This window comes from Heliangelus exortis, chromosome 2 (assembly GCF_036169615.1).
Source record: "Heliangelus exortis chromosome 2, bHelExo1.hap1, whole genome shotgun sequence".
NCBI classification, from domain to species: domain Eukaryota; kingdom Metazoa; phylum Chordata; class Aves; order Apodiformes; family Trochilidae; genus Heliangelus; species Heliangelus exortis.
Genome location: NC_092423.1, coordinates 7,169,371 through 7,194,578, shown reverse-complemented (window position 1 = coordinate 7,194,578; position 25,208 = coordinate 7,169,371). Strand labels below are relative to the sequence as shown.

The following is a 25,208-nucleotide window of genomic DNA, read 5'->3' as shown; positions in this document are numbered from 1 at the left end:
ATAGGCTTTTATCTAAGTTTTACTAATTTTATTACTTAGTAATTTTTTACAATTTGGTGGTTAGCTGTTTTATTACAGTCTTACTAGGACTGAGGTAAGGATTAAACTCTTACTTACTGAAGCCAAAAAGGATCTGTTGAGATCCTTTCCTGTTTCATTACAAGGACAGCAGAACTGCACAGATTGGAGTATTGCTCAGTTGTTGTCTGCAACATCTTTAAGAATGTTTTATATCTCCTGAGAATAACTTTTTTCCAACCCCCAATACTAATTGAGTTAAATGATTAGATAATTGTGGCTTTCTTGCATATATGTGTTTAACCATGAAAATGCTCTTCCTAGAAAATGCTGTAGAAGTTTGGGATTGAGATACATTCTCTGAACAGATATCCATTCTGAGTGCAAAAATACTGTGAGCACAGCACTCACTGGAAAAACAATTTGGACTTGCACAGAAATACTTCTTTTTACCACAAAAAATGTGATTTTTTTTTTTTTATGATGTTTTCTTGCTGGTTTTAGATGTTCATGAACATTTCATTGTTGGTATGCTTTACCAGTTGCAAAAGTTAGTTTGAAGTCCCTTAGCTTCTCTTTTTAAAAAAATTAAAGATAATATAAATTATGTATATGTACTTCATAGGGGTTTATAAATGTATATTTATCATTTCTTGTTATTCATTCTCAGCTAGAATTACTTTTTTTTTAAATTAATGTTTTTCTCCTCAGCCTTTTTGATGCTGTATATTCACTGATCAAAAACAAAATCCACAGATTGCCAGTTATAGATCCCGTCAGTGGAAATGCACTTTATATACTTACCCATAAAAGAATCCTTAAGTTCCTCCAGCTTTTTGTAAGTATTTAAAGTTAAACTTTGCTTAACTGTTTTTATCTCCCAAGTAGACAAATTTAAGTCTCAGTACAGAAACTTCTTTATAAACTTCTGTTGTCATTGTATATATACATTTTTAAGACACATTAAAGCTTGATGTAGGACCTGTATGTTACCTTTGCTTTGTAATAATTTAGTGAAACCTAAACCCCAAAGTGTTTGTCTGAGCAATTTGAGTAGTTTTTTGTCCTTCCTGGGAGATCTGCTCAGCTTCAGAAGTTTGTTTACATGAGTGGAAAAATTGTCTCCCAGAGACAGGATTGTCATTCCTCACTGTGCCTTGTGTCAGTCACAGGAATTTGTAGGAGGCCAAACAAGAGTTCAAAATCAGCATTCAGCATAAAGGATGTTTTGCTGTCATCTCTCTCTAGTTTCAGTGGGAATGATATAATTTAGGAGTAAAAGGTTTTAGTGATGGGTTACTGCAGATATATAAAGGAGCAAGAAATTTAGTTACTTAGTCTTAATTTAGAGCTTCTTTGAAGAGAAATAGTGCTTCTAGATCTGAGCTTGTTTTGGTTTTACAGTAATCTGTTACTAGATGAACATTAACAGCCTGTAACAATCACTTGGAGCCTGTAGGTGGATGAGGGATTACAGCTCTCCTGTATAAGTACCAGTGAGTGATAGGAAAACATGGTATGTGCAGAAAACTGCACTGTAAATGCACTCATTGTGACTTTCCTAGATGTCAGAGATGCCAAAGCCTGCCTTTATGAAGAAGAATCTGGATGAACTTGGAATAGGAACTTACCACAACATTGCCTTCATACATCCAGACACTCCTATCATTAAAGCCTTGAATATATTTGTAGAGAGGAGGATATCGGCATTACCTGTTGTGGATGAGTCAGGTGTGTGTTGGGGCTTCTGTGTACAAAAATGTGGTAAGGGAAATGGTGCTGAACTCTGGACAGGGAGGAGAAAGAATGGGGGAAAAAAAAACCACAGGGGGGTGGGGAAAAGGGAATGTAAAATATTTATGTAAGATGGTTGGTAGGTTGATGGCTCTTGGAAGAACTTGATGGTTTGGTAGGTTGTGTGGGGCTTTTTTTCTGTCTTTCTTTCTTTACCTGTCTGTTTTCTTTAGTGTAATTGTCAGAAAAAATGAAAGCAGGAAGCAAGAAGGCTTTAAGTGCTTTATTAACTTCTGTTTTTCTTTTTAGGAAAAGTTGTAGATATTTATTCCAAATTTGATGTAATAGTAAGTATATCTCTTCAATCGTATTTTTTAACTATATGCATTAAGCATTTGCAAATTAACTTGTTAATAAATCTTTTTTGGCTGTTTTGTTACTTAAGCTTTAGTTAACAAACTGAATAAAACAGACTCAATTTATTCTGCATGGCATTGTTATGATTTTTTTTTTTTTTTAAATTTATTTAAGCTATCCTTACTAATACTTCTTACACACAGGCATCTTCTGCTCTGGCTGTTACCCAAAATTAAATTTGGCTGTAGTCCTTCAAAAAGAGGGCATGGACTTCTTAGTTTGCTTCTGTTTTTGAGATAGGATTCTTTTCCCAGCCATTGCCATTCCATGGTCTGTTGTCAAATAGAATACAGATTTCTTCATGTAGTCTGGTTACTTTGTACAACTTCACCTTCTCAGGGAATCAAAACTTCTTGGCCCATTCTTTTCAGTGAGTCTTTAACTCCAGAGTACAAAAGCATAGTCAGATTCATGCTGTGATTTGCCAGCCTTGGAGACAAGGGCTCTTCTGGTCTTGTGGTTTTCAGAAACTTGAAAACTATACTGAGGGTTGGTTTTTGGTTGTTTTTTTTCTTTTAATCCTTGTCCCCTCTGCTGTGTATGCACCTGCCTTCTGATTGGAACTTCAGAATCAAAGGTCAGGGGTTGGAAGGAACCTCTGAGGATCATCCCCCCTACAAGAGCTGGTTTGAGGGGAATACATCCAGGCAGATCTTGAATGTCTCCAGAGATGGAGACTCCACAACCTCCCTGAGCAATCTATTCCAGTGTTGTGTTACACTCAGAGTGAAGAAGTATTTTCTCATATTTAATTTAAATCTCATGTGTGCCAGTTTGTGCCCATTACCCCTTTGTTCTGTCACTGGACACCATGGAGAAGAGTCCAAACCCATCCTCCTGACACCCACCCTTGAGATATTTATAAACACTGATAAGATCCCCCCTCAGCCTCCTTTTCTCCAAGCTAAACAACCCAAGCTCTCTCAGCCTTTCCTCATAGGGCAGATGCTCCAGTGCCTTAATCATTGTAGTGGCCCTGTGCTGGACTCTCTCCAGTAATTCTCTGTCCTTCTTCAACTGGGAAGCCCAGAACTGCACAATTCTGATAGCTACTTAATTTTTTAGCAATTTATATGCCCAAGGTGCTAATTCCACCATCATTTATTTGAAAAAGTTTATGTATTCAAATCAGGGGGGGAAAAAAGAAAACAACAACAACAAAACTCCACAAAGGTTTCAAGATATAATTAATTGCTCCCAGCTAGCAACATGGGAAAGAATTATGGCATCTGCTAATTATTTGAGATTTTCCTCACCTACTAGTTTGCTTGTTGAATGGGGGAGAAAATATTCTATTCTTAAAAGATAAGCACCTTTGAGGCTTGCAGTTTTTCCTCAGTCTGCTTCAAACTGATCTTCAAGCTTTAAAATAAGAAAAAACAAAATCTGAAATGTAATCTGATCTGATAAACACAGAATTTGCAGGATTTAACTGCTGATTTTTAAAACATGTGGCTAGTATGGTTAGTTAAATCAGTATTTTAAGTTAGGCCTGTATATACAGCTGGCAAAGCTGATAGATTTCTTTCATTTTAATAGAGTTCTGAATTAATTTTCAAGCTCTTGATGGGAAAAACATGGGAATGGTCTGATGGTATAGAAATAGCTTTATTTCACCAGTTATTGTGAGGAGGGTGACTTCACGTTGCAAGGGGTTTTATGTTCTCCTCGTGTCCTTCATTAGGAATCAGGTAAATGAGTTAATTAAACTGCTCATCTTCATGATCATCTCCAACCTATCCTGTCATGTTCAGTGTAATTCAATCCAAAAACTTGACCTATCAGTATATTCTAGCCAAAATTAATTTCATTTTATTGCTTGGTCCAGCGTTTTCATTTTAGAGGTCAGGCTTTGTTCATCCTTCAGGGCTACAGCACACAAAATCAATAGGCCAGGGTGTGCCAACACTATCAAAATATTGCCATGCTCTCTCCTACAGAGAAAGCTTCTGCTGGTCTGGACAAAGTCTTCTTGCTACAAGCATAGGCCTGTTCTTAAAATGAAAGAAACACCAGCTTTCAAACTCCTTTAATCTTACTTTTAGTAGTGCTCCTGGGGTTTTATTTTTATAGTAACTCATTGAAATATGTGCACAGAAATTGTTGTCAAATGGCAGTGCCAGCACAGTCCGGGAGAGGGAGTTTGAGCCCACAAATCAGGAAGGTGAAGAAAAGCTTTAAATTGCTCTCTACTTAGATTTCCACTGAGATCTACTTTGTGTGTCATGGTCAGAAGAGTTCAAGTCCTCCCCTGTCCTATGGAAAACAACAGAAAAAATGTATATCCTCAAAGTATACTCTGTATATTTGAAATCTAGGACTTAATTTTCTACTTACAGCAAAGCAGGATGAGTGACATCAAGCTCAGTATCAGAGAGCAAGAAGATTTTCAGTGGCCTAATGCATATCACAGAACAGTTTTATCAGTTGACCCAGTCTCTCATGTGATGTTTAACATGATTTTATGCTTGGCTGTTCCCAGAAACTGAAGTGCATGGGCTTTGTTTAATGAGGTTTGGAATAGACTTAGCTTACACCAGAAATGTTTGTCTACTTGACACCAAAATATTTACTTTATTGACTGCTTTATTACTAAGTACTGAGATGTGTTATATGCCTTGGGCTTTTTCAGAATCTTGCTGCTGAAAAAACATATAATAACCTAGATATCACAGTGACACAAGCCCTACAGCACCGTTCTCAGTATTTTGAAGGTGTTGTAAAGTGTAGTATGCTGGAAACACTGGAGACCATTGTGGATAGAATAGTGAAGGCAGAGGTGAGTTTGCTTTTTATTTCTTCCTTCACTGTAAGTTAAAAGATGTGTTTACCAAACTGATAGGTAGTACAGATTTATCCTTTCTAAGTTGTTTTGGTTACATGGTGAAAGTATTTTTTTTCCTAACTATGTGTGTTAGGTGTCAGTTTGCTTTATAGACTTAGCTTAGAGATTTAGGGATGTTCTAAATACTGTACAGTACATCTGTAATAATACTGTTATTTGCATTTCTGTTTTATGGCATTAACTGAACTGGATGTGAAGGTTGGGTGGTTTTTTGTTTGGTTTGGTTTTTTTCCAGAGAACCAAGTTTCTTTCAAACCTGCCCTAAGTTTTGCAGCCAAGTAATTCTTTAAACAGCAGCTAATAGCCAGGTTGGGCTGTTGTTCAGGAAATGTAATGGGTACAATTATTTAGTGCATGTGGAGTTCTGCACTGCTCTCATAGAGATTCAGTGAAGCAGGAACAGAAAATAAATTCTTGTGAAGAAGCCTTCAGTAACTGCTCTTGTAAATGATGTATTCATGTGCTTTCCATTCTTTTAACATTGTTTATTTTGTTTGTTAGTACTGGGAAATTTTTTATACACAGAGCCAAATGAGTATGTAGGGTTTCCTTCTCTTGTTGCACCTCTGCAGAAGAAGATCAAAATTACCTCATTTAGTTGTCTCCAAGGTGAGATCAACTCCATTTTAGATGCTTTAACTTCTTCAATTACAAGATTACTTTTTTCCCATTCTTTAGGGCTGTTACAATATGAGTAAAATTGCCTCTGTGTTAATAACTCCTTAGAACCCTCATTAGGCAATTTTTACTTTAACTTTTTGCATTTGCTTGAGATTCCTGAAATTGAATCATAACAGCACTGCTAATATACAGTTCTCAAATTTTAATTTTATTGCTATCTTAAAAGTTTTAGACACTTGCATTTTAAGAGCAACTACTACCATAGTCTAAACATAGTAAGATTATATGTAAAATGACTTGGTGAAAACTACAGGTTATCTGTAGCTACCAGTCAAGTGTTTGATCTTACTGGAAACAAACCAAATGTGAAACAATTACATTGTCCATTTTGCTTGAATAAATTAAATTGAGAGGAAAAATAAAATTAATAAATATGTGCATATACAAAAAATAACCCCACCTAAAATATCACCAACATAGTTTCATCCAAAAACCAAAATGCAACAACATTTTACCTCCATTCCCTCATTTTCTTTCTTCCCTGTGTCAGGTGAGTATGACTTTTCAAATAATTCAGGGCTCCTCTTTTCTTGTAGCCATCTGGAAGCAAAATGGTTGACCTCAACCATAAATTAAGACTGATGCAGCTTTTTTGCAACCACCTCTGTGAGAAAAACTCTTTTCACTTTCCTCACTGTGGTATCTGATATTTGAACGTAAAACAGTGAAGAGAGAGAATTCACTTAGGTGAAAAGTAAACTTGTAGTAGGGTCTCAGCTTTTGGCAAACACCTTTTTTTAGGATTGCTACTTAAGAGCTGATTCAGCTGTGATCTTTAGGTTATACAACTGCCAAGTTGCAGTGGACTCTGGTGCCAGGAGGGACTCTAGGGCACCCTCCTGTTTCTGCACTGGTCTTTGACTGCTGAAGGCTGCCCTGGCCAAAGAGCCTCAGGCATAGGAATATCCACCTACTTTCCCCACAGTTAGGAAAAAAGTTTTGTAGCATTAAAGAGTTCAAATAACAGATTTGTAACTATTTCTATATAAAATAAATTGGTATTGACAAACAGTCTTACTGTTGATAAATCTGAGTTGTGTCCTTGTGTTTGTTAACTCTACAGTGAGTTTGTGTGGATAAGTTGAATCTTTTTTCTATCTTCATGCAAAATGAAGATGCTGAAACCAATCTGGCACTCAATTTCAAAAGAAATGAGGTTAAAACTAACTTGGGCATGTCAAGATACAACAAGTTTTAGTGCTGTGCCTTTTGCTGTTGAGAAAGCATTTTTCAGAAGGAAGCCTCATTTTATTACTGTATCTTATGAGATCACAGGCTGAGCTGGGCAGAGTCTGTAGGCTGGAGAAGTGTGTTTGATGTGAGTGCCACTTGTTGAGAACAGAAGTATTTTCAAGCCCTAGATCTTGGCTCAGCTGTCACTTCAATTCTTGTTGCCATGTCAGAGAGCTGTGTGCTTTTAAACATGCACCAGTTCTCATTCATGTAGGGTAAACATGTTTGTGTTGTTGTGTGACTGGGATTGCTAACAGTTTGAACTGTTCTTTTTTGTTTTTCTACTTGTTTTCACACTGGATTACTTAAAACTTGTTTCTTTTTTGCTTTTGGCTATTATTTTAAATAGGGCAAATATCTCAAAATGTTTTCCCTAATGCAGGTTCATCGTTTGGTTGTAGTGAATGAAGCAGACAGCATTGTGGGTATCATCTCCCTTTCTGACATTCTACAGGCTTTGGTACTCACACCAGCAGGTATGGATGTTGCCTTCTGAACTTTGCCATTTGGTAGCATGTACACCCTGCTGGTTTTAATTTATTTGACAAACATTTGATTTTCAGCTTCTGTACCTGTTTGATCACAGTTCTTAAATACACTTTTCATTTCTCCTCAGGAAAAAAACTGACAAAATAATGACTCAGTCTTTTTGTTCACTGAGGAATGCGTGTAGAAGCTTCATGAACATCATCACTGTCCATCTTTTTTTTTTTTTTTTTTTTTATAAGATCTTGATTAATGTTTTAACAGGATGAAGCTGAATTTTGCATGTATAGACAACATCTACCAGAGGTTGCCTTCCCCACTTTCCTGAGTTTCTGTGCACTGCACCCCTATTGTGGCTGCAGCTCTGCCCTCTGCAAGGCCACCTCCTCAGAGCCCTGCAGTTGTGCAGCTGTCCTGTGGGTTTGACTTGGCAAAACTGCATCACAGACACCACCTCAGGCCACCAAAATGATTCCAGTAGAACTCTCTAGTATATTACTAAAAGTGATCAGGTTCCTTTTAACAAGAGTATCTGAAAATAGTGTTTATTTCTACTGCTTTTATGGTGGAGGATTTGGTTTTGGTTTTGTTGGGTTTTTTTTGTTTGTTTTAAGTTTTGGCCAAGTTACTAATGCATTTTATGTTATTAACTTAACTTTGGCCACATAAATTATTTCAGTGTTAAAACAACTGAAACAAAGCCTTCTTTTGGCTTTGTGAGGAAGACAAATGTCTTGAGCATTACAATTTTGCCTAAAAAATATCAGTAAGTAAATATCACTAAGTAAATGGAGCCGGATACGTCCTTCAAAAAAAAAGAAAAAAAAAAAATCTAAATGTGAGCTTAACTGGGATCTCTTACTTGCACACTGATAGATAACATGGTAATTTAAGAGTCTCTTGTATAGATTTAAAGTTCATGTAGCTTTTTAAAATAGTAAGGTTTCTACTCTGAAAAGAAGGTATTACTTCTGAGTACACTGAGAGGAAGTTGATAGTGCTGGAATTATTTTGTCAGTGCATTTAGATTCTTTTAATGACCTAGAAAAGCAAGTGACCCAGCTTTCTGTGAAAGATAGGGATCAGTAATCAGGTCTGGGTGAAACAGGCTCATTGCCTAGGAAGAGAATGGAGGGGTGTATGATCCCCTCAGAAGGGGATGTAAAGACAGGCAGACTGTGCCTCTCCAGGCAGAGCTTCCCCCATGACTGGAGGCAGAAGAATCCAAGGAGGGTAGATCTTACTTGTAATGGAGCAAAGTTTAGACAGAAAAGATGAATCTGAATACTGAAAAACCAAGATCTTTGTTATGCTGGAATTACCTGGACACTTCAGTTGCAGCTCTGAGCTGAGGTAACTGTGCTCTGTAATTAAAAAGCAGTTCTTGTTCCCATGCTCTGGGCCATGTGCTTCTGGCATTTAGCATGTGGCAGCACCCACACTTAGGAGATCCCTCTGTGAGGTGTTTTAACTCATGGATCTAATAGGGAAACTGAGCCAGCAAAAAAGCTGCAGAGTTTTTTCAGTTTGACACTGAACTGGCTCACAGAAGAGTCTAGTACTGAGTACAGGGGAAAGAGCAACAGGATAAAGCCTCTGGAAGAGGTGAGGTGAAGGAAGGCATTTTTTAGGAGCAGTTAGGCATTAGATTGCAGTTCCAGAGGCAACTGTCTGATTGTAATTATGATTTATCTCACAAGGTGAGGATGTCTGTGATGTAGATCCAGTTTGTGGGGTCAGGAGTGTGATTTAGCTCTTCAAGTGGACACAGTGGAACAACCAGATAAGTCATGCCCTAAAAGTCTCAATTTCCTTTCAGCCTAGAAAGGAAAATATATGGGCTGGCAGGACCAGCCTACATTAGGGGGGAAAACTATCATTTTGTAATGAGAAAACTGGATGCATTTAATGAATTTTTCAGTGTTTGATTATACATTACAAGCAGTAGCTCCAGGTTGCTGGCAGGAGGTTCTTGCTCTCTTAGAGGTGGATGCTGGAGCCAGACTTGCCATAGGGTTCAGCTGTTGCCCAGCATGTGGCTCGTTTGAGTACTTGGAGAGGAGGACAGATACTCTCTATTCCTGCTGAACAGGTCTCTTGGATCCCCACAGTCAGCAAAATCTGCCTCTGAGCCAGGAAAAATGGGTCCCTCCACACAATGTTGTTAAATTGAATTCTTAGCTTCTTCTCAAGCAGGACTTCATTTTTTGAGGCCATTATGATGACTGAGCTTGGCTTCTCAGCTGATTGGACAGGCTTGGACTGTGGCTTTTTGCTTGGGTTTTTTTGTTTTGGGGTTTTTTTTCTTGGATTTGTTTGGGTTTTTTTTGTTTTAATCTTTGTTCCGGGGAGCATCCTCAAAGCAAGTTTTAATTAACTTCCGGGAAGATTTGTTTAGACTACTTTGTCAATGAAGTTAGGAGCAAGAATGGTCTCAAGGCCTTGCCCACCCTGTTTTATGTTAGTATTGGGCAATCCCACAGTAAATTTTTTGTAAGTGGTATCCAGCACTCTGTCTGCTAAGGTGGTCAGACCCAGTTGCAGCATTCAGACTGAGCCTTGCTGTTCCAGAAGCATAAGGAAATCACACGTGCTTTCCTCTTCTGTTAACAGGTGCCAAACAAAAGGAGAATGAAAGTGACTGACTGCTGTGAATGTATAGACGTTTGTAGGAGAACCTGAACAAAGTTTCTGGGTCAAGTTTGTCTCAAGAACAGGACTGCAATAGAACAGAGCAGGATTGTTGGGAATGTGTGTTGGGACTTAGTGATGGATGATGAGTCTATTCCCCCAGTGATGTCGCAAAAGCAAAAAAAAAAAAAAAAAAAAGCAAAAAAAAAAAAAAAAAAAGCAGCATGACAAAAGCTTATGTTAAAATGTAGGCTTGTATTTCAAAATGTCTTCAAAACATTTGCTGGAAGACTTCACCCGATGTCCTTCATTAAAATGCACTGTATCCTGAAACTTTTTCATTTTGTATTTGACAGAAGTCACTGGTCAGCAATGGATTTATGTGACATAAGGCAAGTGTATGGCATATTCATATCATAGTGCCTTATGTCAGAATACAGCAATATGTCATCACTGTTGCCCATCACTGTCAAAGGAAGTTTTGTGTTAAGCGAGACACTGTATTTGAATGTGAAAGTCTTTAAACCTAAAACCAAATCAGTTTCAGTTCTCATTAGATTTGTCATACAAGCTGTAATTTGAGTATCAGTAGACTTCTTTAAAACTTTAATGACAGTTTTATGTTAAATGTTGCATTCTGAACTGAGATGTAAAACAAGACTGATTTTAAAAACAGCTTTATTTATTTTTACTTTCATGACAATTTTTTACACATCCTTGGTGGATAGCTAAAATTTCACCATATCCATTAATAAACTGTTGATTGTTATACAAAAAAAGTGGCAGATTTTCTCATTATTTAAAACTTTGGAGTTGCAGAAGCTGTGGCCTGTTGATCAGTCCTTGTTAACTTGAGCTGAAGATTCCAGAAGCACAGATCCAAAGTGCTCTGTACTGTAATACACAGGCACACAGAGGAGGTGCCAGAGAACAGTGTTTTCATCTGTATTAAAGTGTAAAATGATGTTTGTACAACAAAACCAAAACTTTGTATTATATATGATCTGTACAGAAGTGGAGGAGTGAGGAAAGCTGTGGAGTATTTGCTCATGTAAATATACTGTAAAGTTTGAAGATGAGACTTTTATAACTGTAGATTCTTGTAGATGGAAGAAATTAAACCCTACAACAAGTTTGGTTTTGGCAGTTCTTCCCAAGTTCTTTTGCATGTATACACGTACGTGCATTTGGGTGAGTGCAGGCTTAGGCAGAGAAGCACTTCCTTCCTTTCAACTTCCAAGGCAGCTCATACCAATGGAATAATGCAGGATAATGCAGGCAGTACTGCTGTGTTTCCAGCCTGAATAATGTACTGAAATAATTGCAGTAAATTGATGTTATTTTTCATTTATACACATTGAGGTTGAAACCCCACAGTTTTCATTTTGTTGTGTGAGGTTTTTAATAGTACCTAGCCCCCTGCCCCCCCCCCCCTTTTTTTTTTTTTTTTTTTCAGAATCCCTCAGATTTCTGTAAGAATTAAAATTCTGAACTGAATGTGTGAAAATTCTTTTCTTTAATGTATAAAGATACTCCTGTAGTACATAAGGGAAACTGTTCTTAGAGTTCTCTCACTTTCTTGCTCTCTGAAAAACACTCAGTTCTTCTCCAGCACCTTTTCTGACTCTAAATGTTGACTCTTTCCTGCAGCTCTCTCGTTGTGGGGTGTGCAGAGAGCATAACTTGTGGTAGATGAAAACTTTATATTAAGATAAGTGGTCAGCAGTGCTACCATCAATGCTACCCAAGATGTAGAGATGCAGCTTTGTGAAAGCCCAGACATTGCTCCTGCACCTTCCCTGTGGCTCCCTGAGGAGGTGGGATGCCAGCAAGCTCCCTAAATGCATTGCTAAATTTCTGCACTAACATGTTTTTCAGCCCTGTATTCAGGGTATTTTTGAAATCAAGAGTTGTCAATGATACTCTTATTTTTTTTCTTTTTAAGACTTTATTTTTTTAGTACCAAGTCTTCTGGCCCTGTTCCATGCAGACAGCTTTGGGCCTGTCTGCATAAATTAGTATGCAGAAAGCCAGAATGAATTTGCAGTTTTCAAACACCCATGTACAGACTTCCTATTTTAACATTATTACAAGTGGTGTTGACGTGTTGTGGACACAGGATGAGCAAAATTATGGAAAGCAGCCTCCTCAGAGATACAAAACACTTCAGAGAATTTCCACCCTTTCTGGAATTCAGTTCTGAATTTTGAATTTGTCAGAAGCAGAATCACAGTGTAACTCCCTGAGCACAAATAAACAGCAGTGCTATCAAAAAGGCACTCTGCTTGTCAGGGCACAAATAGCAGTGCTGATGTAGTAAACAGAACTAATGAAATCATGTCATTTTTAATACAGATCCATTTACTAGCAAGCTAGGAAAATGCTTGTTCCAGCATAAGGAAGGGACAGGGATAAGAAAATAAGAGTAGAGAGCAGGGGTGACTCAGCAGCAATGCTGCATGTACCAGATTAAAGTGACAGTGCAAGCAAAGCTTTGGTCTAGGGCTTTTCACGTGGCTCGTGAGAGGCCTTGGACATAAAAAATAATGAACTATAAATGATTAAATTCAAGTTCTTGCATGGGATTGCCTCTGGACAGGCAGGAAGCAATTCCTGAAGTTCTGAGACCACTGCACTGGCTCCAGGTGCTCCCTTTCTTTTCACAGACAGGGCTGTGCTGCCAATGGAGATGGTAATGAGCTTCCCTGGTGCTGGTGCTGAAAGCCAGGTCAGTGGCATGGCTGATCTGTCCTGAGGATGTCTAGAAATGATTCTGGTTTAGCAGACAACTGTAAAATGTGATTGATTTCTGAGCTTCCCTGTGCATTTCCTTGCCCGGGAAGAGATGGCTGTGGATGGTAATTATTCTAAAGTGCTTCTTTGTCTTTAAGAGAGCAGAGTAAGTTTGATTATTACCTACTCTGGAAATTTTTAGTTGTTGAGGTGTACAGAAATGTTTCTTGGTAGACTCCTGCCCTCAGTATTTGTCAGTAACAAGAGATGCTGCAAACTAACTTAGGAAAATTATCCTTTGCTGACACTAATCACTTGACTGATGTAAATGTTTTCCTGTTGTAGCTCTGGAATCCTTTCTGTTAAAAGTTCCAAGATCTTGAAGTCCCCACAGATAGTATTTGTTTTTTACCAGGAGTGAACTGCAGTCATTGCATATCCGAGGCCTGTTCATCTTTTACTAGGGAATATTATTCTGGGAAAGTTTGGCTTACACAAGAAGAACCAGCCTCTCATTCCAAGGCCTAAGCTCTTGTCCTTAGAGCAGACAAGAGGAGTCTCACTGACATGGTTCCCAGACTGTGCCTTGCTTTCAGAGTGAAAGCGTAGGGTAAGTTGGAGACTTTCAGCTTTGGTCCAGTAGGATGTAAAATCAGGTGCTAAATGCTGGTTAACTGTTCCTACCAAGCTTTCCAGTCAGTTTTAGAAGCCAGATGACTCCAAATGTTTCTGTGCTCCCATATTGAACACTTATTAGGGGTAATTTCTACAGGAAAAAATTCTGGATAATATAGTATCGCCCTTGTAATGTGAATTATACAAAAGATTTGTTCTGCTTACACTGTTCTTTACTCTTCTGGTCTTATAAAGTGACTTTCAAAACCACGTTTGAGTCCCCAGTTCTTTTATGGTGATTGCAGTCAGTCATTTGCACTGAAGTGAAAGGGAACAGGAGGTGACCTGAACTTAAACATCAAACCCATTCCTTCAGGAAAGAAACCACCACATCCCTGTCCACTGCATCCCAGGACCTGCGTGGCAGGAGCCTGTGATGTCAATAGCTCCTGTCAACTCAGTTCCTTAGTTTGATCCTACTAACATTTTCCCAGTGTTTCTAGCTGCATATTGGAAAATAAGATCATTCTGAAAATGCAGGAGGGAATAAGAACAAGTGTGTGATTGAACCAAACATCCTTTGTAACCTCTGTGGGCAGCAAGGTCTCTGATGGATGTGTGGAAATGTGCCCGGTGCAAAGCAAAACACCCCTCAGGAAGGTGCTGACTTACCAAAGGACAGAGCAGGTAATGACACTGGTAATTGCTGTCAGGAGCTGAATGTACAAGTTGGAGCTCTTCCACCTCTGGGCTGAGTTGAAGTGTGTTGGGTTTGCATGTACTGTGTGATCGTAAAAAATACTGAACTGTTATGTTTACATTTAATTCATTACTGGTTTTCCTCTATCGAATTTTTTCTTCAACAAAGCAGATCTAGGGAACAAAAGACAGACATCTTCCCTTCCTCAGCCTCCCTCAACACCTATTCCTGATCTCTCATTGGTGCCTGCAGTTCTCCCTTTTGGCATTTTCTCTTTTTCAGAACTCAGGCCATACCTCATATGGTTCATTCATTGATCAGATCGGCTCTTAAATAATTAACAATAAAATGAATTTATTATCTGAACTGAGACAAAGGCTCTGTTTGATTTGAGGGAGTATTTGGTGAAGCAAGATACACTTGGCTTGGAGTACTGCCAGTGCACAAGTGTTTACGTCACTTGTTTGTAGTTCACAACTTGCAAACCCTGTAGAAATGAAGGTGCTGGAGTCAGACCAGTGAGTGCACAGGTAAAGCCCCAGTGCTGCTGTGGAACGTTGCACTGTGAAATCACTGCCTGGACGTCACACTGGGGTTGTCAGAGAGGGAGAGGATTTCAGTACAGGGTGTGAAGCTGCTCAGCCCTAAATATACAAACAGCAGGAGCTGAGATACAGCACCCCACCCTATCAGACACGGGAGGAAGGGTTCAGAGCCAGAGGGGTGCTCTCCCTCTGCACCAGGACACTCCAGAAGTGTTGAAGGTTAATGTGAGCAGGAGAACTGGGATGACAGCCTCATCCCCATCCAGATCTCATCCCTCCTTAAGTGGCTACCACCTCAGTAACTGTATCCCAGAGTGCCCTCAGAGGCCTCTCAGCACCATCACTGAGTCCTGGAGCCTGAAGGAATGACAAAGTTCCCTGAAAGCTCTGTATTTGCCAGTATTTTAAATGTTTCAGTCAAGACAGAACCAAACACTTGGAGAATCCAACTGAATAAGGATTATAAACCAATCCCTTTAAAAGAACCAGTGGAAAAGTCATAGGTTTTTCTGCAAGTTTAAAAAAACACCTGTGTCCAGGAAGGATGAGGTCTGTGCAAGTAAGGGTGGGTATCCCAAGGTGGGACAACTACTGCAATTAGAGGCAGTAAATAAAGCAGCTGAAGGGGGGGAGCAGTAGTGAACCCTCCTAAAGGACAGCAAACAAGTGCAAGTTAACAGAATCAAGATAAAAAAATAGACAAAGGCTGCAAAAGGTGAGTGGGGTTAAAAAAAAAAAAAAAAAAAAAAAAAAAAAAGGGAAAAGACCTTATCAAAAAAAGATGGGTGTGAAGAAGGGAACAAACCAGAAACTCTAAGAAAAAAAACCAAACCACTGATGCTTACCAACCTGCTCAGAGCTTGCTGGAAGATCTGAACATTTTTTCTGAAAATGCAATTAGGTTTCAGCAGAGTACAAAGCCAAGCAGTAAGAACTGTAAAGATGGGAGTTGATGGTGTAGCACAAACTTGACCTATGTTTCCAAATCTGTTTATGCCACTGGAAGGCACCTCTGCTCTCAGTTCCTTCAGTTCTCTGGCTTAGTAAATATCCCCAATTTTGGACCATGGTTCCAGAGGTAAGGGGTACACATATGACAGCTATTCAAGGGATGGTCCTGCAGGATAATGGCTACTGTGATCCTCATGTCATCTACAACACCAGGCTCTGTTTAAAAAGCCTTGGGTGTTCTAAAACATGCAAGGAAAAAAGAACCCAGTGATCTGCATTAGGCAGACCTTTCTCTCCACACCTGAAGAGAGCTGTGAACAGCACCCCTTTGGTAAGAGAGGATTCCTCAGTGTTACTCTTTGCTCAGCCCCACCAAATCCATCTGTATGGCAGGGCCACACCTGTCCCCAGTGCAGTACTCAGACCTGTGACAAAGTGGGAATTTACTGTTCTGAGTGGAAAAGAGAGGCTGGATGTGGAGAAAGAGCATCCAGAATGACACCCACTGCAGCCATTGCTGACAAAGTACAGAACCTCTCCATTTTCTCATTAAATAACCTTTTCATCATGTACCTCTTCCCTAAAAGTCATCTTTTACTGACCTGCTGATGCAGTTACCAGTAATTGGTCTTCAAGATCGTGTAATCCAGAAGATGAAGAGTACAGTAAGCTTATGCCAAACAACAGATAGCTCCTTAAAGCTTGTCTGCTTCTTCAAAAGCCATTGCTTTAGTGTATAAGTGCCTTTCTTTTGCTTTATCTGCCACCTCTCTTACCAAGTAAGATGAATGCTACCATGTGGGAATGAATGGTTAAGATCAGGGAGGATAAAAACCATCTTCCTTAGCAGCATCAGGCTGTTGGGTTGGTTTGGTACTATCAATCAGTTGTACCCTAGCATAATTGTATGTTAGACATACAAGTGCACCCCCAAAAAAAGACAAGATGCATATAAAAAATGTGACTTTTTTTTCTTAATAATGTCCAGTTTCCAATAAAATATTGAATGGGTAATTATTACCTCAAATGTTTGCACAGTGAGCAGCACTAAGTGTGGAAAAAGGCAAGTTTCCCGTTCTTCACACTTCTCTCTTAAACTATCAAGTGCTAAATCACCATTAGCACATGCAGCACTCACTTTATTCTAACTCTAAAATCCGTTCACCACACGGAACACTTTTCTTTCTCCCCTCGCCCTTCCCTTTACGTGCATTTGCCGGCACTTCAGAGATGTTCAGATCTAACGCCTCCACAGAACAATGAAATTTATCTGCGTGTGTATCTGCGGGATAATTTTAAGCAAACACCCGCAGCTCGCCCGAGCGGCCCTTGGAACCTCGGGCTCCGTACGGACAGCGACCACAGCCCCGGGGCCCGAACCGCCTTCCCCGATGCCCTGACAGCAAAACCGGCAGCCACCAACCGCCTGCAGCGCTTCAGGTCACGAACCGGCACCTCCCCCCAAAGTGCAGCGGGGGATCCGTTCCCCGGTTCGTTGTGCTGCCGCCTTCCCGGGAAGGAGCGCTCGGGTCGGGCGAGGGGTGCAATGCAGAGGCGGCCGCTCCCCCCCTCACCTCAGGAGCGCGGCGACCGTTGAGAGCTCGCAGCAACCGTTGGGCGCTCGTGGCGACCGTTGGGCGCATGCGCAGCACCGCCCCCACCCGATCCGCGTCCCTTGCTCGGCAAGCCCCGCCCCTTTTCTTTGAACGCCGGCAGTTACCGCTCCCAGCCAATCACCGCCCGTGTGGCTTCGGCGCTGTCCAATCAGCGGGTGGCGGGTGAGGGGTGGGGCGGGGCGGAGGCGGTTAAGTAGGGGAGGGGGGGCGGAGGGGGGGTGCATGACGCAGCGAGTTTTTCCCCTGGCGGCGCCTGGCGGGGGTTGAGGTCGCGGCTCGGGCCTGTGACGCGTGACGCACAGGTACGTGAGGGGCTGGGGAGCCCGGCGGTCACGTGGGCGGGCGCCGCCGCTGCCGTTGCTGCTGCTGCTGCTGCCAGGAGCTGCGGGTCCCGTGCGGTTGTGCGGCCGCTTCTCCCCCCTCCCCCGCTTCCCCCCCTCCCTGCTCCCTCCTCCCCACGCCGCATGTCGCTGGCGGCGCGCCCCGCTCCCCCTCAGCCGACCGCCGACCGTCGTCGCCACTACCACCGCCACCACCGCCGAGACCTTAGCCGCCGCCCTTGATGTGGTTCGGGGCCAGGCGGGGAGAAAATGCCGCCGTCCAAGTCCCGCAAGATCGCGATCCTGGGCTACCGGAGCGTGGGTGAGTGCGGGGCGCCGCCGTGAGGTGGGGTGGAGGGATTAGGGGCCGTTGGGGCGGAGGTGCGGGGCCTTCCCCCGAGGCGGGCGTGCCGGCCCGGGCTCCTTAGCGCCCTCCTGCCCGCGGGTGAGAGAGGCCCCCGCCGCATCGCCTTCCCCCGCGGCAGCAGGTGCAGCGGCGGCGGCGAGGGACGGGAAGGGGAGGGAGGGAGGGCGGGCCGCCCCGCTTCCCGCCGCCGGGAGCGCGCAGCCGCGGCGGGCGGGCGGGCCTCGCCATGGCGGCGCCGCAGAGCGCTGCGGGCCCGGGGCTGCGGGGCCGCTGTGCCCTTAATAGGAAGTTTCACCTCCGCCAGCCGGGCCCTACCGAACCGCCCCGGTGGGGAGGGCCGTGCCGTGCCCCGTCGGGGGCTGTCGGTGTGCTGGCAGTTTCCCCCTTCCGAGGTGCCAGCCCTCCACCTGGGATGAGGTGGGGGGGTCACGGCGGGCGCTGTCGGCGCCGGTAGTTGCCAACCCCTGGGAGCCGGGAGGGATGCGGTGCGGGCCGGGAGCGCTCCGGTCCCGCTGTTTCAGGAAGCTGTGGTTAACTCCCTCCAAACGCTCCTGTAGTAAGGTTTACAGCCCGGTTTTGAAGTGCTGTGGGAGTTGATCTGTTGTCCATTTGTAGCTTCTGTTGTTGGGGGGTGGGTTTTTTTGCGCCCCGTAGAGGTGCCGCGGAGCTGCCTCAGAGGCGCAGCGAAGTTGTGCTCGGTAAGGGCTGCGTTGAGTCCGTGGTGTCCCCAGCAGGGACCGAGCTGCTCTGCTGGTATCATCCAGCACAGGCTCTCATCTACGCCGAGGAACTTCCTGGAAACATCCAGCACGGGTGTGTAGTAGCTGATAGGGATTTTGTTCCGTAACTGCCTACACCTGTAATTCTTTTTTCTCCTGCGTTCTTCATCTTTGGTGGAAAACAGTTCGGGATGTTTCAGTGTTCGGGTTCTTAAAGCAGAATAATACTGCCGTTCTAATCGATGAAAATTAAAAGCAAAAGATCAATGTTGAAGATAACATGCAGTTGGAAAAAAAGATGCTACAGAGCGATACTACGCTGCTTATGGAAGGGGCTTTACACTAAAGGGGTGGCTAAATCAGTAACCTGTCTTATGTTATACGTTCGGCAGAAAGAACCCTTAAAAAAAGCCTTTTTCAAGATTTTTAAAAAAAAGATAAGCGTAGGTGTTTCTTAAATTTTGGTATGCAAATGTAGTCTGTCTTTTGAGATGCTGAATTTTTATAGTCCTTATAAGGAGCAGCAAGTAGTAGATTAATCAGTTTGCATAGTATATTTGACATGTTGCAGTCTGTTTGATAGACTGGTGTGTATTTTATTATATTTATCCCTTTAGTGCTAGGGAAATCAAGCAACGGGCAGCATAAGTGGGAAGGAAGAATGCTTGAAATTCTGTTCTTTAGAAGTCTGATGGTCTGGGTGTACTGTAGAGTTGTGATCTTTCATCTGTTGACAGTGACAGGAAGCAGTCAAATAACCAGTGGGGGTATATACTCAGTTAAGGAAAAGTGGTATTTTTAATCTGGCCAGTGTTTTGAGCAATAATATTCATTCAGAAAGGATGGGCAAGAAGTTACCTCATGTCTGTTAAGACCTACTGCTGAACTGCTTCAGCTACAAATTTTCTGAGACTACGGTGGTATTAGGCTTGTTGGAGTGAGATCAGCTTTATTAGGAAAGCTACATATTGTATGAACACAGAATTAAAAGGAGTAAAATACTGGTTTACTGCAGTTTTGCTTTCATTGTTCTTGACAATTCTGTTTTACATTTTAGATAAAAATCTTGAATGTTAAACTGCAAAGTTATTGTCCTTAAATACAGGAACTTTAAATTTCTAGGCAAATACTTATGTATTTGTTGACGCAGTGGAAAGAGATCATCGGGGTCTTGATTCTGTGAGATCTAGGTTGGGTCCTGTTCTGCCTCCTGAAGTCTGGGAGGATAATGACTTAGTTTGGTTTCAGAGAATGTTTGTAGTAATCCTGGCTTTGTATTGTGGTGGCAAGAATATTACTTGAACCCTGAATAAGAAAGGATCTGATCTATTCCTAGGACAGACTTTTGGGTGGTAGGAAATGAAGAGCATTTCTTTCGGGGAAAATGCTGCAACATTTGAATAGAGGCAACCTTCATTAAAGTGGGGAATAATTTAAAAATGTGAAAAGGGTGAAATGTGAAAGGAAATGTTTTCTAAATTTCCTGATACAGTTATGGAGCTACATTGCTTTGTCATTAACATTAATCTTGACCCTGAAATGAGGGAGGCTAACTGTGTTAACTTGTAAAATATTTACCCAGGTTAGCATAAATGCTTAGGTGACCTGCTCTGTGAAGTTGCCAGTTGCCTGCTCTCCTTGTAATTTGTGTGGTGTTTGAGACAAAGCTAATCAGAAAATGGTGAGCTCTCTTCCTGTGACTCTTTCAGTAATGTGTTGAAACAACCAGGTTTTCGTTACATGTTTCAAGCAGTGAGCTGTTCCCTGCAGTTCATGATTCAACAGTTCTGCAGATCTTTCGGGTAATGGATGTGTACAGTAATGGACAGGCACATCCTCTGTGAGGATTTGTGAAACAAAGTGTAAATCTGGCTTCATGCTAAGCCCTTGTTTCTTTCACCTGTGTTAGATTTTATTCTTGTGCCAGTGCTGTTCTCAGATAAACTAGAGGTTGGGAGCAGTATTCTGATACAGTACTTGGAATATAAAATTCAGGAGTCTGCTTGTTTGAGTACACTCCCTCTATCTTTCAACACCACCATCAACCCTTTCATTACTGATGGGAGAGATCACAGTGGAAGCCTCATGAATTCCCAGGCAGACACATACTTTCTGAGATGCAGGCCAAGTATTTGCCAGGAACTTTGGGACTTGTTTTTTGGTGAGGAAGGCCAATGATGCATGGATATAGCATACAGGTTGTGGCATGACACTAGACAAAAATCACACAGGAGTGTCTCCTTTGCATTTTGCTTAAGCTTAAGTCAGCCTAAGAAAGTTAAATTCCATTATATAAGTGTGCTTGTCTGAGTGAGGCTTTGAGTAGAAACCAGGTGAGTTTCATCCCTAAATCTAATGGCTTCACAATGGGAGGGACTTGACTTTGATTACTGCTTGGTAAGTGAACATAGTGGACCAGCTGCTTGAGGTTTGACTCTAAAAAAAATTTAAAAATCTGTCTTATGATGAAGCATAACATTTTAACAAGTTACTGCCTTCATGAAGATAAATGTTTGTACTTGTATTTTGGCTATAATTTAATGTATCCCAAATATATGTGGAAATAATGGATTTCAACATAAATCAAGCAAGATTATGATTTTCTTAATCTCTTCAGAGTAACAGCCACTCTGAAAACCAATATATGGTTGTCCAAATGGCTTAGTGCTCATTTTGGTTGTTTTTGGGTTTTGTTTGTTTTTAGAAGAAATATGAAAATTTAGACCACAAATGCCTGTATGAAATAATTTCATTATTTCATGAAATAATGAAATGATTCTTAGATCACCTTGGAAAGTACCTTGTTACTGGGATTGTGTGTATTGTATTGAACTGATGGACTTAGGATCATGGAGGTAGTGTTTGGATCAGGTGCTTCAGTTGTAGGTCACTATCTCTGCCTGATCTGTTTTTTTTTTTTTTTTGCTGTTCATGTAGCTTGTTCTGCTGGTATTACAGCTAAACTTGCAGAAGCTTGAGTTTGGTTTCTGAATTTTACACGTTTTGACTGGTGATCTGGAAACACTTGCCTGATAATTGATATCTCTGAGGGGGAAAAACTATCTGCCAAGCTTAGTTATATAGGTTTTATTTGTATGGAAAGGCTTCCAGGTAGCTGTATTAAGCTGAAAAAATGCTTCTGCCTCCTCCACCTTATGGGAAAGCAAGAAAGGCAGAAAAAGCAGTACCTTTAGCATGTAGTTGAGAATAGCAAGGATAAAACATAGTTACTGGGTTTGAAAACTTGAGTTACTTGAGTATTTGGAGGTTGGTAATGTAAAATGGAGTTGAGGCTTTGCTTTTTGCTTCTGAAAGGTGGCATCTGTTGGCACAGCAGCGTGCCACCCCGAGGAGGTGTCCCCTTGGTGTTGGATGGAGGAAGCAGTAATTTTAGTAGGCAATAAATTGCCCGTGTAAATGTCAAGAGAGAAGAGCTGGAGAAATCACTGCTGTCATTTAGTTTACAGAACTGGTTATGCCTGCAGTATTGGAAATCTTAAGATTTAACAGGAAAATTTAAGCAGGTCAGGATCCAGCTGATACCTAAGGTTAAAATTTTGCCGAGTCCCTTGTAAGCATCAAGATTTATTTTCATAACACTTCTCTGGTTAGGACTGGATTTGCTCTGTCAGGGTGTAGCAATGCTGCTAAAAGGAAAGGTTGCAACTACCAGGGGACTGAAATGAGGCTGTAAACGCCAGCTCTAATTGCATTTCAGTGCGAGTGACTGTGCTGTTCAACAGTGAAAGTTGCGACAGAGCATTTGATAGCATTAGCTGGAAGCACTAGAGGCAGCATGTTCAGCTGTAATATCAAGCCACAGTAGGGTTATTTGAGGACATCACTCCAGGATTAACTCTTACATTGCCTACTCTGATCTCTTTCTAAGGTAACACTTGCAAGTTTTGCTCGGGTATTTCAGTGTTTTGGTATTCGATTACTCAATTCAGAGTTAACGTGGACTGGAGAACCCAAATGAAATGTAGATCCTGTAATTTACAAGCTATATAAAGCTGAAGCATTTCATTTATATCACTGCACTGCCTAAGTGTAGGTTCTGGGTAAACCAACCATCCCTGTGGTGCGTGCTGCTGCAGAAACTTGGTGTGACCACGTGTTTGGGATGAGAAGGGCAGCCTAAAACGTGATAAACTACTCATGATTAACTTCCTGTAGCTCTCCTGAAGGTGACATGGAAAGGGCATGTTTTAAGAACTGCTTGATTTAATTGTGTTCAGTCCCAAATCTTAACAGCTTCTCTGTGGGTTTGTAATGCACTCAAGCTCTGCAATGAATCAAAATTGCTTGGTGGCAGCCCAAATGATCCTACACTGGAAGCTGCAGATGTGAAGCATTTATGTGAGAATATGAAACTGCCGTTGTTAGTCCTGGACCTATGTTCTTAAGGACTTGAGAGGCTTTCTTCTGTTTCTCAAGACCTATATTAGACATGAACAGCAAATTTGTTTTGAATTTGACACTGTGAGAAACTGAAGTGTGTTTCCTGAGTTTAGTAGGTGGGTGTTGCTAAAATTTCTCTTCCAATCAGGGCATTTGCTTTTCAGAATGCTTCTTACACACTGAATGGCAGCTATCCTGAAAATGCAGGTATTTGGGATGAAGAAAAGGGGAAGAATATGGAGAAAATCCATGTTATATGTGGCCCAGCAGATCTCTTAACAAGATATAAGATTAAGCTTACCAAAAGCATATGATGCAGACCACTAAAGATTCTGTTTCCTTGAGAAATACAAAGTACAGTGGATGGTGAATTATTTGGTTGAAAAGATGCTTGTATAGAACTTGTAAGAAGGAAGTAAACTGAGGGAGTTTTTTGAATGAAGTGCTGAAATAGGCTTCCAGGTGCAGCATTTCTCAAGAGATGTCCATGGGGTTTTTGGTGTTTTTTGGTTTTTTTGTTTGTTGTTGTTGTTTTGTTGTTGTTTTTTTGGTTGTTTGTTTGTTTTTAATTGTCAGGTAATGAAGACAGATGCAGATGAACTGTTAGGGTGGGGCTTCCCTTGGCACAAATTGTGCTAATCCTGCACCTTGGCTGGAAATTGCACCTTCCTGCCTCCACCTGGGAGCTGGCACTGACTCTTGAAACCTGCTCACCAGCTCAAAGATTTTATTTTTATTTTTTTTTTCAAAAGTGAAGCAGCCAGAAGGAAATGTTTTCATATTGTTTGGCTGGTTGTCTCTGAAGGTAAAACCCTGACAGAGGGAATGGGGTCAGCACTGTGAGCTGATTGGAAGAGAGTGAAATAGGCTTTTTGTGGCCATGCAGACTTTACTTCAGTCAGACTTGTAATGAAACCACATCTGTAAGTGTTTTCTGCCACTCCAGATAAGCATGAATGCTGTTTCATAAACTTCAACAATTGGGCCTTTTGAACCTGAGTAGTTCTTTTAATGGAAAAAAGGTGAACTGTGCATTAGGGAACAATGAAGAAATCAAGCTTTTCAATACTCTTATTTAAATAACCTTCTGTAGTCAAATCTAATAATATCATGCAGAATCAAAGAGAAGTAAGATGTTTGACATGGTGTAAATCTAAACCTTGTTCTGAGGTCTTCATGCATCAAGTGATATGATCTGGAATTTTCTGGAAATACTTGGTAAAAAGATGCTGCAGTGGGTCAAAGCCAAAGCTTCAGACTACAATCACAGAATCACTTAGATTGGATCAAGTCTTGCCAAATCTACCAGTAAACCATGTCCCTAAGTGCTTCATCTACATGTTTTTTAAATACATCCAGGGATGGTGACTCAACCACCTTCCTGGCAAGCCAGTTCCAATGCTTTATAACCCTTTCAGTGAATAATTTTTTCCTAATATCCAAGTTAAACTTCCCCTGGCAGTACTCGAGGCAGTTTTCTCTTGTGTCACTTCTTACTTGGGAAAAGAGACTGACACACACCTTAGTACAACCTGTGCAAATGTACAGTGACATGCAAGGCATTCAGAATCACTGCCTGCTTGGAAAACCAGTGGAAACAATTCTAAAGGCTGTTTTACTTTTCGGAGTAATCTTTAAGTGCTTGCTGAGATACTCTACAAAGTATCTGCTTCCTGTAAATACTGTTTGACTTCTCAACCTGGTTCACCCTGACTTTAGCTTTAAGTGTTTATTGACACTGTTACAGCATAGAGTTCATTTACAACTACTTCATCTGTTTAGGTGCACTGGTTCTGCCTCGGTTTGCTATATTCACTTTGTTCATTGTACATTCAAATTTGAAGTATAGTTGTAAGAAGGGTACAGGATGAGGCAATAAAAAGGTAGTGATGTAAACAGGTGGTACCAGTTCTCAAGAGCATGTTTTTGGATTATCAAACATGATGTGCCAGTCAAGATAAAGACTGGACAAGGAACAAAGAGTTTGAGCCTTGGGGGTCCTGCAAAAGGGAAGCCTACTTGAAATTTCTTAGGGGCCTTCTTAATGTGAATTAGAGAACTTAAAACTAGAATAGGAGGAGGAAATTTATGACAGTTTTATTTGGATTAAATCCTTTAGTTTGTGAATATGGTCCAAAGATGCTTTAGAGGCATAAGAACAAGTGATTCTGTTTGAAGGACTTAGGGAGCAAAGGC

General features: G+C 41.3%; 2 protein-coding genes across 10 annotated transcripts in view; both read left to right on the top strand.

Moving 5' to 3' along the window:
* Nucleotides 1-10,824, top strand: part of PRKAG2 (protein kinase AMP-activated non-catalytic subunit gamma 2) — a 223,134-nt gene extending 212,310 nt beyond the window's left edge. For all 7 annotated transcript variants that reach the window (XM_071734667.1, XM_071734669.1, XM_071734668.1 and 4 more), the window contains 6 exons: nt 730-856; nt 1,584-1,749; nt 2,062-2,099; nt 4,802-4,948; nt 7,311-7,404; nt 10,028-10,824. In XM_071734667.1, the coding sequence (XP_071590768.1) occupies nt 730-856; nt 1,584-1,749; nt 2,062-2,099; nt 4,802-4,948; nt 7,311-7,404; nt 10,028-10,059 (604 nt within the window). In that variant the 3' untranslated portion in view covers nt 10,060-10,824. The remainder of the gene's footprint in view (nt 1-729; nt 857-1,583; nt 1,750-2,061; nt 2,100-4,801; nt 4,949-7,310; nt 7,405-10,027) is intronic.
* A 6,605-nt stretch (nt 10,825-17,429) lies between these two features.
* Nucleotides 17,430-25,208, top strand: part of RHEB (Ras homolog, mTORC1 binding) — a 39,746-nt gene continuing 31,967 nt past the window's right edge. Inside the window, exon 1 of one of the 3 annotated variants that reach the window (XM_071734676.1) lies at nt 17,430-17,847. In XM_071734676.1, the coding sequence (XP_071590777.1) occupies nt 17,796-17,847 (52 nt within the window). In that variant the 5' untranslated portion in view covers nt 17,430-17,795. Of the gene's footprint in view, nt 17,848-18,103; nt 18,285-25,208 lie in introns of those variants that run through there. The other 2 variants (XM_071734677.1, XM_071734675.1) reach the window with 2 other exon arrangements.